The sequence below is a fragment of the Primulina eburnea genome, chromosome 7 (genome assembly GCF_022965805.1).
Source record: "Primulina eburnea isolate SZY01 chromosome 7, ASM2296580v1, whole genome shotgun sequence".
Taxonomy (NCBI): domain Eukaryota; kingdom Viridiplantae; phylum Streptophyta; class Magnoliopsida; order Lamiales; family Gesneriaceae; genus Primulina; species Primulina eburnea.
The window spans coordinates 7600550-7614230 of NC_133107.1; the positions used below are offsets into that span (position 1 = coordinate 7600550).

Genomic DNA, 13681 nt, shown 5'->3' on the forward strand with positions numbered 1-13681 from the left:
ATAATTCTGGGATGGGTCACCTTCCTGGGAAGATTCTTAGGGTACGTGTGAGTGAGGACATGAGTACGTCGAAAAAACTCGTCTTGGTACTGTGGATACAGTCGTCGAATATGTGGCGTTACAATTTGAACCTGAAAACGTGAAATAAGCTGAAGATGTGAGCATATGGATTCAGGTTTTGAGTTCCTAGGGAGCATCTCTTGTTTCATTAAGTATGCTATCTGTTGAGTTCATAATTTGCCTTATCCCAAACCAATACAACACAGGATTAGATATACACACCAATAGATTAAAAACCTTAACAGTTTGTATTAATGAAACACCAAAACTTCAAGAACCCAAACTCACAAAGATACCCTCAGAGATAAAGTATCGAGAGATTGATTAGATCGGCTTTCAAGATGATGGGAGCGTATAATTTGTAGAGTATAGCAGCACTAATTGTCATATGTAATCTAACTCAGCTGATTGTGCCAGACATGCACGCAGGCCTAGCCATTCCAGATACGTGCTGCTCCCCAGCTTCAGCAAAGCACATACCCTATCACACGCATTTCCAGCAGGGACAAAGCAATACCAAGTACCCACAAAACTTGGCATCATAGATTAATACCACAAAAGAAACCTGCACTTGGTGAACAAACAATCCTGCAAACTATTGAAGCATAAAAACCAATGTTGGTTCTCTACATCCTAGCTCGAAATTTTTGGGAAAATAATTTCTAAAATAGTATCAGAGACAGTATCACAAGTTAAAAACTATTACTACGCAAAATCATATATATTTCATTAACTTGAACTTAGAAAATAATGTGTGGGCCTCTGTTACCTACAACCAATGTAACATGATGAATACCAATTCTGGACACATATATATATCACTCGATCTTCGACTTACACACTTAAAAACTCTATATTGTTATGAACTCGAGCATTAGAAAAATTTGTTTCCAAAACAATCAGATTGCTAATATTCAAGCAAGTCATATTTGAATTCAACAACACAATTAACACATGGTTTGAGATTAGTCAAAAATGGTTGGTTTGATTAGGTAAGCAATGAGGTTTTATTTTTTGTTTTTCCCCTAAACTTCACCTATAAATACCCATCCATTCTTCATTTCAAAATCACACCAAAACACAAAATCCTCTCATCTACAATCATAAGTGTAGAAGTGAGATAAAGGATTTAGTGTGAGATTTCTTAAGGAGTGTTTATCCTTGGAAGGAATAGGATTAGTGGAGAGAAAGTGAGTGTTAAAATCAGAGTCTTCTAAGTGAAATACTTTGTATTCTAAATTCTCTTGTCTTCTTTGTTATTAATAAAGAAGTGATCTCCTTGAGAGGTTTAGAGTGGACGTAGCCCAATCTTGGGGTGAACCACTATAAATATTGGTGTCCATCTTATTCATTGTTGATATCACTTATGATGTTCCGCTGCGATGTTACCTCGTTTATTTCCCTGGTATCCCAACAACTGGTATCAGAGCTAGATTCTCAAATACTATAGAAAGTTCTCGTATGCTCTGTGGTTGCAGCTTAGTCTGAACTTCCACATCAGAAAAGGCTTTCTAGACAGTATTAGGGAAGTGGTTCTTTTGTGTTCAGGCTTTGACGATTATTCATTGGTAACATTCACAAAAGATGGAGGTACGCACAAGTAAGATGATTAGCCTTAATGGCTCTAATTATCAACTTTGGAAAAGTAAGATGAAAGATCTTCTATTCGTCACCAAGATGCACCTACCGGTGTTCAGCGAGTCTAAACCAGATGATAAATCAGATGCCGAATGGAACTTCGAGCACGAGCAAGTCTGTGGGTACATCCGACAATTTGTCGATGACAACGTCTATAATCACATCTCTAACGAGACACATGCTCGTACGCTTTGGACAAAGTTGGAGACACTATATGCCTCCAAAAGTGGCAACAACAAATTGTTCTATTTAAGCAAGCTTGTCCAGGTTCGATACAAAGAAGGAACTTTGGTCGCAGATCATCTGAACGAGATTCAAGGATTCGTGGAGCAGTTATCAAGTATGAGCATAAAACTTGATGACGAGGTGATAGCTCTGATTGTGCTAGCTTCATTGCCAGAGTCTTGGGAGACTCTGAAGGTATCACTCACGAACACAGCACCGGGAGGAGCCGTGAGTATGGACTTCATCAAGAGTGGCATCTTGAATGAAGAGATGAGGCGGAGATCTCAAGGATCCTCTACCTCACAGTCAGATGTTTTGGCTGCTGAGTCAAGGGGGAGAAGCAAGATCAAGAAAAACACAAATCAGAAGCCAAGAAAAAGCAAGTCCTCAGGGAGATATGCCAACATAAAATGTTATCGCTGTGGAGAAAACTGAACATATTAAAAAATATTGTCGGCAATCGAGAAACAAGCATGAAACCGACGATGAGCAAACAAACGCCATTGACGAGTTCAATGTTGTTCACGAGCTAGAGCAAGAGTCCGTAAATTTGGCAACTCAAGTAACTAGTTGGGTGATCGATAGTGGAGCAACAGTCCACGTCACATCTCGAAGAGAATGCTTTACATCCTACACACAAGGAGACTTTGGTGTGGTGAGAATGGTGAATAACGACTTATCCAGAGTCGTGGGAAAAGGAGATGTTTCGCTTGACTACCGTGGATGGCTCTACACTGATCCTGAAAGACATCAGGCATGTGCCAGATATGCGCCTGAGTCTGATATCAGTCGAAAGACTCGATGAAGAAGGTTTCTGTACAACCTTCCGAAATAGGGTATGTAAGATTTCAAGAGGATCACTTGTGGTGGCAAAAGGATTAAAGATGTCAAAGCTATATGTAGTTCAGGAAAATCATTCTGAAGGAGTGAACTACGCAGGGGAAGAAAACTCAACAGAGTTGTGGCACCGACGTCTTGGTCACATAAGTGAAAAGAATCTTACACGCCTTGTGAGCATGCAAGTTCTGCCCGGTATAAAGCAGGTTCATATGAAACAATGCACAAACTGCTTAGCCGGAAAACAAAACAGAATATCATTCAAAAGTTCACCTCCTAGCAGAGCCGATAAAATTCTAGATCTGGTGCACTCAGATCTATGTGGTCCGATGCCATTGTCGCTCGGAGGAGCGAGGTACTGGGTAACTTTTATCGACGATCATTCTCGGAAAATTTGGGTGTGGACACTCAAAACCAAGGACCAAGTTGCGGAAACATTCAACAATTTTCTAAACTTGGTTGAACGGCAAACATCCATTAAACTCAAATGTATTCGAACGGATAATGGAGGAGAATACATTGGAACATTTGATGAGATATGCAAAAGGAACGGAATCAGACATCAAACAACACCACCAAAGACACCACAACTCAACGGATTAGCTGAGAGGATGAATAGAACTTTGGCAGAAAGAGTCAGAAGCATGCTCTCACATGCAAAGCTGACTAAGGAATTTTGGGGTGAGGCCGTGGTTGCTGCTGCATATATATTGAATCGCTCACCTTTTGTTCCTCTCAATTATGATGTCCCGGAGCAGGTGTGGCAAGGCAAAGAAGTTTCCTATAATCATTTGCGGGTATTTGGCTGTGTTGCTTATGTTCATCTACCAAAGGATGAAAGACGGAAGTTGGATGTCAAAACAAGAAAGTGCATATTTATAGGCTATGGCGAGTATCAACTTGGTTACAAGTTTTATAATACAGCTCTCAAAAAGCCTATAAGAAGTCGTGATGCCATATTTGAGGAGAATGAATTCTTGGAGACTGCGGAAAAGGAGAATTCTGGATCTGAACAAGATCTGGAATGGTGGCCTTCAACGGTAAATCCACAACCGGTTGAAGATGAAGAATTGCAGAACGATCATGAAGATGAAGATGAGATCCGTGTTCACAGTGAACCACCAGCAGAAAGTTCTCGTGGTACAATGACCACACGTTCTGGAAGAGAAGTGCGACCCTCAACCAGATATTCCTCAAATGAATATATCCTGCTAATTGATGGGGAGAACCAGAGAGCTTCGAGGAAGCTATTACCAGTGAACACAAGGATAAGTGGATGGAGGCTATGCAAGAAGAAATGCAATCATTGCATGATAATGAGACATTTGAGCTGGTGAAACTGCCGAAAGGCAAGAAAGCTTTGAAGAATAAGTGGGTGTTCAGATTGAAGCACGAAGAACACAGTAGTCAACCAAGATTCAAAGCTAGGATTGTCGTCAAAGGTTTCGGACAGAAACAAGGGGTCGACTTTGACGAAATATTTTCACCTGTGGTGAAGATGACATCCATCCGGATTGTGCTAGGGTTAGCAGCTGAGTTTGATCTGGAGGTGGAACAAATGGATGTCAAGACCGCATTCCTTCATGGGGATTTGGAGGAAGAAATCTACATTGAGCAACCAGAGGGGTTTGAAGAGAAGGGGAAAGAGGACCTCATGTGCAGATTAAAGAAGAGTTTGTACGGTCTCAAGAAAGCACCAAGACAGTGGTACAATAAGTTTGAATTGGTGATAACTCAACAGGGATTCAAGAAAACCACTGCAGACCATTGTGTGTTTGCCAAAGATACCTCTGATGATGATTTGATGGTGCTTCTACTCTATGTAGACGATATGTTGATTGTTGGCAAAGATGTTTCTGAAATCAAAGGCCTAAAGAAGCAACTAAGCAAGATTTTTTCTATGAAAGACTTGGGGCCAGCAAAAAGAATTATTGGCATAGAAATCCATCGAGACAGGTATGCCAAGAAGACCTGGTTATCACAGGAGAAGTATATTAAGAAGGTACTTCAGAGGTTCAACATGGACCATGCCAAAGCAGTTGGATGTCCTCTTGCCAACCACTTCAAGTTGAACTCAAAGCAGAGTCCTATTACAAAGGATGAGGTAGAAGAAATGAAAAGTGTTCCATATGCTTCAGCTGTTGGAAGTCTGATGTATGCCATGGTATGTACTCGGCCGGATTTAGCTCATTCAGTAGGTGTAGTGAGTAGATTCCTTTCAAAACCAGGAAAGGAACATTGGGCTGCAGTAAAATGGATATTCAGATATCTACGGGGAACCTCTAAACATAGATTGAGTTTTGGAGGATCCAGACTTGAGCTTGTAGGCTGCACAGATGCAGATATGGCAGGAGATGTTGATTCCCGAAAATCCACATCAGGATACCTGATTACATTTGCAGGGGGAGCTGTGTCATGGCAGTCAAAGTTGCAAAAATGTGTAGCATTGTCAACCACTGAAGCGGAGTTCATTGCAGCAACTGAGGCATGCAAGGAAATGTTATGGATGAAAGGGTTTTTGGAGGAATTAAGTTTTGTGCAAGATCAATACAAATTGTTCTGTGACAGTCAGAGTGCAATTCATCTTGGAAAGAATCCTTCAATGCATTCAAGATAAAAGCATATTGATGTTCGTTATCATTGGATACGAGATGTATTGGAGAAGAAGTTGTTGAAGCTTGATAAGATTCACACGGATGAAAATGGATCTGATATGATGACCAAGACATTGCCGAAATGGAAGTTGGAATACTGTAGAGTTGTTGCAGGTTTGATCGAATTCACAAAATATGCTTGAGGGGGAGAATTGCTAATATTCAAGCAAGCCATATTTGAATTCAACAACACAATTAACACATGGTTTGAGATTAGTCAAAAATAGTTGGTTTGATTAGGTAAGCAATGAGGTTTTATTTTTTGTTTTTTCCCTAAACTTCACCTATAAATACACATCCATTCTTCATTTCAAAATCACACCAAAACACAAAATCATCTCATCTACAATCATAAGTGTAGAAATGAGATAAATGATTTAGTGTGAGATTTCTTAAGGAGTGTTTATCCTTGGAAGGAATAGGATTAGTGGAGAGAAAGTAAGTGTTAAAATCAGAGTGTGCTGAGTGAAATACTTTGTATTCTCAATTCTCTTGTCTTCTTTGTTATTAATAAAGAAGTGATCTCCTTGAGAGGTTTAGAGTGGACGTAGCCCAATCTTGGGGTGAACCACTATAAATATTGGTGTCCATCTTATTCATTGTTGATATCACTTATGATATTCCGCTGCGATGTTACCTCGTTTATTTCCCTGGTATCCCAACACAGATAACAACAACAAACAAATAACACTTACACCAGTGTGAATGAGCTCAATTCCGCATATATAATAGAGTAGATATGTAAGAGTCGTCCTCCGTCATGTTGGATATATACAGCCAAACACATGGGCTGGCTTATTTTTAGCACATTTAGAAAATAGTTTGATTCGAATGTTCCTTTCACGCGTACGCACAAGTATATTAAATAAATTTTATGTGAAAATTTTAGATATTATATTAAAATTAAAACTATAAAAATGATTTTGTATTATAATTTTTTATGTTATGGATAATATGATTATTTAAAATTTAAAAGTATAGATAAAGATTAAAAATTATATTTTATTAAGATATGATATATATATATATATATATATAAATATATATACATACATGATATACACATTTATTAAAAAATAGGTTTTTATGTTTTTTTATTAAATAAAATGGAATTTTTGTAATTTGAAAAAAAAATGATATTTTGGGAATATCAAAAAAATATCATGACACTACATTAATTGCTTTATGACTCTCAGGTTGAATGATAAAGTATTACACGTTTTTTTAATCTTATTTAATAGTGGTAAAAAACTTAAATGTAGAAAATGAAATATATATATATATATATATATATATATATATATATATATATATATATATATATATATATATATATATATAGACACACACACGATCAGAAAACAAAACAAATATAATTGGGTAAAAATGACTACAATCCTATATTGTATATAAGTAGGTCTCTTATGAGACGGTCTCATGAATCTTTATCTGTGAGACGGGTCAATCCTACCGATATTCACAATAAAAATTAATATTTTTAACATAAAAAGTAATATTTTTTAATGGATGACCCAAATAAGAGATCGGTCTCACAAAATACGACCCGTGAGACCGTCTCACACAAATTATAATTAATGGGGTTTTAAGTTTCTTCTTTTTAAAAAGCATTTAATCCTTATATTTTTATATAATCCAAACACATTATATTTTATTTCTAAGGATCGTAAGTTTTAAAAATACAAGGTTTGGTATATGATTAATTTTACAAAAGCTTATCGATAGTTAATTATTGCATAATGTGTATGTATAATGCATCAAGGCTTCAATTCTTTGCTCCACCACACAAGGTGACGTTTCTTGTTTCAGGTTGATAACTCAAAGCCCCTAAGGTGTAAGCGCAGACATTGTTATGGGCTATATCGGTAGCGGAAATTGTCTTCTGGGCAGGAACACTGCAGTCCGAATCCGAACTGATCATTCCGATCAAGTTCGCCACACAGAATGAGTACTGGAACTCTACTGCACAATCAAAGGATGCTAACTCCAACTTGTACATTCCATTTGAGTCTGTTGTTCTGTTGACAGAAAACGAAAGCTCTTCGGTTGTGCTTGGATAACTTGCCCTCATTCTGCACTCTACGTGAACATCTGCACCTACAAGAGTAAAAACCAACAAAAGAACAAAGTAGCAAACAATTAATTAAATGAAATTGTTTATTTTCCCAATACTGATCACAAGACAAACTGATATCGCATACGTAAGATGCATAATTTGCCAAATATAATCTATGTGTATACACATTTTGTCTGCTTCTAAGCCACTTGACTTTTTTCGGAAGAATTGCAATTTCAGGCCAATAACTTGCGCCATTTTTACTTTGTAATGTCATTAGTTTTCAATTGGTCATTCTATAATTTTAGTTTTCCTCACCAGAATAATGACGTGTCTGATATCACGTCAAAACTCCGGTAAAAAAAGACTAAAAGTGAAGGCAATGACATATATAGTACTTCATGAAGTAAAAATGTGACTTGAAAACATACAAGACTAACTAAAAATGAAAAATCGACAAATTACACGACTAAAATTATAATCTCTTCGGAGTTTAATTGTTGTACTCCCATTACCTGGCAAGACGTAGCTGTTCTTGGTGAAAGTGTTTTCATGGCATACATCACAATATATGAAACCTACAATAGCAAAATTTGAGGTGGGCTGCTGCTCCGTCAGTATCAACTGCGACAAAACCAAATAAAAGAGACAGCACACTTGCACTTCATAATTCTTCATGGATAAAAACCATAGAATTGGAGGATTCAAAGCATATAGAAATACATACACACACAGATATATATATATATGTGTGTGTGTGTGTGTATGTATGTATAGCTAGCTAGCTAACCACGAGGAGTTTGTGCTGGAGGCAACTGTATGGGGCAGAATTGAATCAGTCGGGGGTATCTAATTGTAATAAAATGAATACACTAACGAACAAATTTCAAGTGAAAAAACCCTTTCGCCTTATTTATTGTTTGAAGCGGTGGGTGGATTCAGCATGAAGAATATAAATTAATTACATTCACGGGTATGTAGAGGTTTCCTCGGCTTGTTTTTATTAGTTTGGACACAGAATATACTGTATTGCAAGTTCAATAATCAAATGAAGTCTGGATTATCTTCTGTCTGATATATATACCCCGGTAATCCATGCATGCATATAAAATAAAATTCTTTTATATAAAAAAAAATTAAAGATTATAATAAATTAAATATTATATAGATTATTCTTTATAAGATTTTTTTTACAAAACTTATGGTGTGTTTTATTAATAAGGGAAAATAATTTTTAGTAATAATGTTATTATTTGTCTTATTTTGGGTTTTAGTACTCATTAACTTGTCAAACTCTGATATTGATGTACTAAATTTAAATTTGTGGTTATTTTAATCAAGTTGTTGACAAAAATCGGACACTTCAGCATTTTCCGATGCCAGCATCAAAAAAATTTCACGTTATGTCGACAATATCGCATCAACATTTTTTAATATCATATCAACGTTCGATGTATTGGATACCAACATTGGCATATTATCAAATAGTTCATACATTAATTGCTTTTGTGAAACTAGGCAAATAATGAGCAATTATATAATTCCTATCAAAGCCTGTCTAAAAATAGTGATTTATTTAATATTTGAGGGGGAGTGATATTTTTACTCCACTATTTATTAAATTTACGTTTATTTTTTTCATAGTGTAATTGAACAATGTTACTCTTTTATTGGTTGTTCTTTTTATTATAAATTCATTGATACTGTAAACTTTTAGAATCAGAACTTTATTACTTAAAAGACTATATTGAAATTTGTCAAGGTAAAAAAAAGAAAGTAAAATGCGTTAGATAAAAATTTAAAATATTATTCATTAAAATAAACATTAATTTTATTTTATTTTAATTTCTTTCTAATTTTTTTAATCAAGTAATTATTTATTCTTTTGTTTGTTTATATTCTCTAATGTTCTTACTTTTTTTCGTAAGTAAAAAAAAACTTACTTTTTTTTATTAATGATAATAACTGTATATTTATCGAAAAATTTGTTATTTTAAAATGAAATTTCTATTGATCTAATTTATTGTAAACAAATTTTCGTAAAAAATGGACATAGAAAAGTTTTAATTTTTATTGTATATGTATATAAAATGAAACATAACAAAAATGATGAAGTTAAATATTAGTGTATAATGTATATAATAGATATTTTGTAAAATGATCATATAAGTAACTGAAAAATTTCATCTTTAATCTCAAGTTTCGTATGTTATCTCATATTTAACAAAATTTTGTGCATCATATCCCAATTTTTTTTAAAACTTGGGATGAAATATAGAAAACATAAGAAATTTATAAATTTAATTATATTTTTTTTAATAACTAAAGTTCTTGTTAATTTATTTTAGGAAGCAAGACTACAAAAAATTTACCAAAAAAATGAGATACGTGGTATCATTATTTAAACCTCATTCAAATTAGCAAAGACCAAGCCAACAAAGTTTGAGTTTTAATATTAGACTCATTTTTCTAATAAATCAACAAACACAAAAACTATTATGAAACGTTCTTATGAGTCAATTTTGTGAGACGAGTTTTTTTATTTGGCTCACCCATAAATAAATATTCTATTAATTTTTTATGGTAAATATATGCAGGTTGAATCACCTCACAAATAAATATCCGTAACACTGTTTAACATTGTTGTACGAATTTGTTAATGGTGGCATCCCATAAATTCATTCATAATATATATGGAGGAACCTGATTATAAAATCAAAAACAGATCAAAAAAAAAAAAAATTAGAACAGCACCAACATAATCCTCCTTGCATGCCACTAAATCAACAAGCTATTTTCCTTTATAATTAACAAACCAAATCCCAATAAAAGAGGGATAGCTCTAAGCTTAAGCGTTAATTAACTATGCTTAGCCAACAATTTAGTTATATTAATTACTACTAATTAATAATTAGTTCAAAGCCAGAGGGCCCCAGCTTCCTTGAGGAGTGGAACCAAAGTGCCATTAATATGCGACGCCATGACTCTGTCCATGGCGCCGACGAGTTTCCCGCCGATGAAGACGACAGGCACTGAGGAGCCGCCGCCGAGCAGTAGCATCAGGGCTCTCTCAATCTCTTTGCCTCCGGGATCTTGGTCGAGCTCGAAGACGGTTGGGTTGACTCCCATCCCGCAGAACAGCCTCTTCAGTGCATGGCACATGCAGCAAGTGCTCACGCTGAATATCACGATGGCGCTGCCGGAGGCCAGCCGCACCACCCTCTGCAATGGGTCCTCCCCCGCCGCCGCGGCTGGATGATGTAATGTGGAGAGGTGGTAGCAGCTGGCGTGTGACGACTTCTGGTAATGCCGCATGTTTTGGTGCATGATTTGTCTGTATTCTTTAGTTGATGAGTGGAATTAGGACAAAGGTTACGGTATAAATAGAGACCATTTGCATGGGGAAAAGCAAAGATCGAGGCTCCACTACGAGTAGTAAATTTGATGGATTTTTCACGTTCAAAAAGATGGGTTTTTGACTTTGGATTTTGGCTCTCATTTCGAGTTAATTGTCTGGCATTGTTACACTCGTTAAAAGATGTACTTAGTGGGGGAAAAAAACAGAAATCTGATAAATAGCCATTATCAGAGTCAGTTTACATTAATTAGATATTAATTTCGTTCGTTCGAGTTTCGACGACTATGATTGAAATGTAACTAACTACAAGACCAAAATCAGAATTATACCACCAACTTACGAAACCAATTTTGCAATTCTTCGGACAGATATTTGGATAACATAGACTGGAAATCAAAAGTAGTGTTCGAAACAACCATGATAAAGAATGGGTTAAAACGATCTTGAGCATGGGGTGAAACAGCAATATTCTTTTGACATTCCGTACGGAAAGTTAGGGAATTAAATAGTATAATCGGCTTTTACTTTTGTCTGTAGGCGTGCTAATTAATATTCTTGTAGGATGCATGGTTTAATTAATTTTTGCATTAAAAGGGTTGCAAAAATATGGGTTAACCACTTCATTTATGAAGTATATACATACATACATACATATATATATATATATGTGTGTGTGTGTGTGTGTGTGTGTGTGGGACAGTACCCAGCAAACTCTGAAGCTTAAACGCCGCTGGCTAGTTAGATAGCCAGCATGCGTGTCTGTTCTTCTGCTATTTTTCCAGAGGGATAAATCTGCGTAGGAATTGGTAAATATATCAGTAGTAATGTAGAAATGGAAAGACAACGAAATCGGGGGCTGTTTAGGATTTTTATCGGGGGAAATCGCAATATTTGTTTAACTACGATTTCGGATATTTATGTTTTTAAATTTCAATTTTATTTTGTTATCTTTGTTTTTCTTGTAATTTCGATCATTTCTCTAATGTGGCATGTGCAAAAGTAATGCTTACCAATATCATTGATCAATAATCATAGGTTAAATTCTTCTTACCAATATCTTTTTGGACAAACTCGTTGCACACATATTTCTCAATATACTTTATTTGGCTAGCATAGTTTGTAATCTATTGCAATATTAGCTTGGGGTTTATTAATACGCACAAAAAAAAGTAGCGGTTGCAATTTTTCACGTAATTTAAAAAAATTTCCTCCAATAATTTAAAAAAATGAAAGAAATTTTTGAAAACTCAGAGGCCTCAGGTGTTCCCTTCAGAATTTTTGAAGGGTTCCTTAAAATAAACGTTTCATTTTTCACTAAGATTACGTTGGTTTTATTGGAAAACCTGCTATTTTTTTTATTTAAAGAAAAACAATACCTAATATGCGTCGATTGTGCACGATTTCCATTGAACTGAATTGGTCAAATGAATTACCAAATAAATTGTATCTTCTCTCAAAACCAAGAACACCAAATAAAAGGGATATTTACGATATTGTAAGAATAAGTGAAAATCAATCATAACGCCTTTTTTACTTTTTTAAACAAACAAAAAAATATATTTTCGAAACAAAATCTTTAATATTCCTTTGATGGAATCTTACGTAAATGAACATGATTCCAAAAAAAAAAAAGTTTACACACTTTTAAGGCAAAAACTTGTGTGAGATGGTCTAATGGGTCGTATTTGTGAGACGGATCTCTTATTTGGGCATCCATAAAAAAGTATTACTTTTTATGCTAAGAGTATTACTTTTTATTATGAATATGAGTATGGTTGACCCGTCTCACAGATTATGATATGTGAGACGGTCTCACATGAGACACACTCAACTTTTTTGATCAATACTATGTCATGTTTCGAGTTATGTTTCAATTTTATAAATATTCTATCCGATTCATAAAAAAATATTACATGTAATTTTAAAAGTATTACTTTTCACCTTAGATATGGTCAAAATCAACACATCTCACGAATATAATCCTTGAGACCATCTAAAAAACTCCAATAAATGTATAAATTACATCACCTATCTTTTAAAAACATGGACGTGACATACAAATTAAAGGAACTTTTATTAAAATATATTTTTATAATATTTCTTATTAAATGAAAAAAGATTAATTTTATAATTTTACAATGCCATTTTTCGTATTTTAAAAAATTGAAAATGCCACCACCATAGTTATTTACTATAGAAATCTCAAAATAGTCCAAAAAAAAAATAAATTCCACGACGTGTGATGTGTAAGAATATTGCATAAAGTGAAGTATAAAAAGAAACATGAAGAAAAGCATAAAGTCTACCCCAAACAACGGACAAAGGTGGCAGATCCTAGTCCGGCGTGCCACCAGTCAGCGGTGGCGTGCGATTGAGCCAGCGGCCGAGATTGTACGGAGTTGGGGCTAATTGATTTTACGCATCGTGCCGTGCCATAAGCGTGCTTCTATTTTAATTTGCGCCCAACTAGTGAGAGTACTTCATGTTGATATTTTTTTATGTGTACGATTACTGTTTATAATTACTACTAGTCAGGGGTATATTCAAATGAAAAATAGATACTCCTGCTAATTTTTTCTTTTTTAGGTCGTGAAAATTCGTAATCCGGTTTTTCTACGTACATTGGATAAATTTTCACATTAATGCAATAATCTATAAATCACTCTAGTCAAGTAAAGAATGACATATTCATTCATCATCTCAGTCGAAATCAATCTAAGCTGAGGGTTAATGATCCTTCATGATAAATCAAATCTATCGTGCCAGTTACTATGTGGTATTTAGTGTTCTATTTAGGCTGTGTTTGGTTTGGATGATAAAATAAACTAATGATTA

General features: G+C 34.9%; 2 protein-coding genes across 2 annotated transcripts; both read right to left on the reverse strand.

Moving 5' to 3' along the window:
• Positions 1-7109: 7109 nt before the first annotated feature.
• Positions 7110-8240, reverse strand: LOC140836087 (major pollen allergen Lig v 1-like). Its single transcript, XM_073201499.1, has 2 exons — positions 8004-8240; positions 7110-7529 (listed from the first exon to the last, which is right to left on the reverse strand). Exons 1-2 carry the CDS (start codon positions 8164-8166, stop codon positions 7198-7200), a joined length of 495 nt encoding a protein of 164 aa, XP_073057600.1. The 5' UTR covers positions 8167-8240; the 3' UTR covers positions 7110-7197.
• A 2005-nt stretch (positions 8241-10245) lies between these two features.
• Positions 10246-10899, reverse strand: LOC140836088 (glutaredoxin-C1-like). Its single transcript, XM_073201500.1, has one exon. It carries the CDS (start codon positions 10813-10815, stop codon positions 10405-10407), a length of 411 nt encoding a protein of 136 aa, XP_073057601.1. The 5' UTR covers positions 10816-10899; the 3' UTR covers positions 10246-10404.
• Positions 10900-13681: the final 2782 nt, after the last annotated feature.

Bases quoted from the DNA above. Each gene is read 5' to 3' on its own strand.
- LOC140836087 (XM_073201499.1), bottom strand. From the start codon at position 8,166: ATGAAGAATTATGAAGTGCAAGTGTGCTGTCTCTTTTATTTGGTTTTG. The intron at 7,530-8,003 runs GTAATGGGAGTA...TTACTCTTGTAG, and splicing joins GAACAGCTACGTCTTGCCAG to GTGCAGATGTTCACGTAGAG.
- LOC140836088 (XM_073201500.1), bottom strand. From the start codon at position 10,815: ATGCACCAAAACATGCGGCATTACCAGAAGTCGTCACACGCCAGCTGC.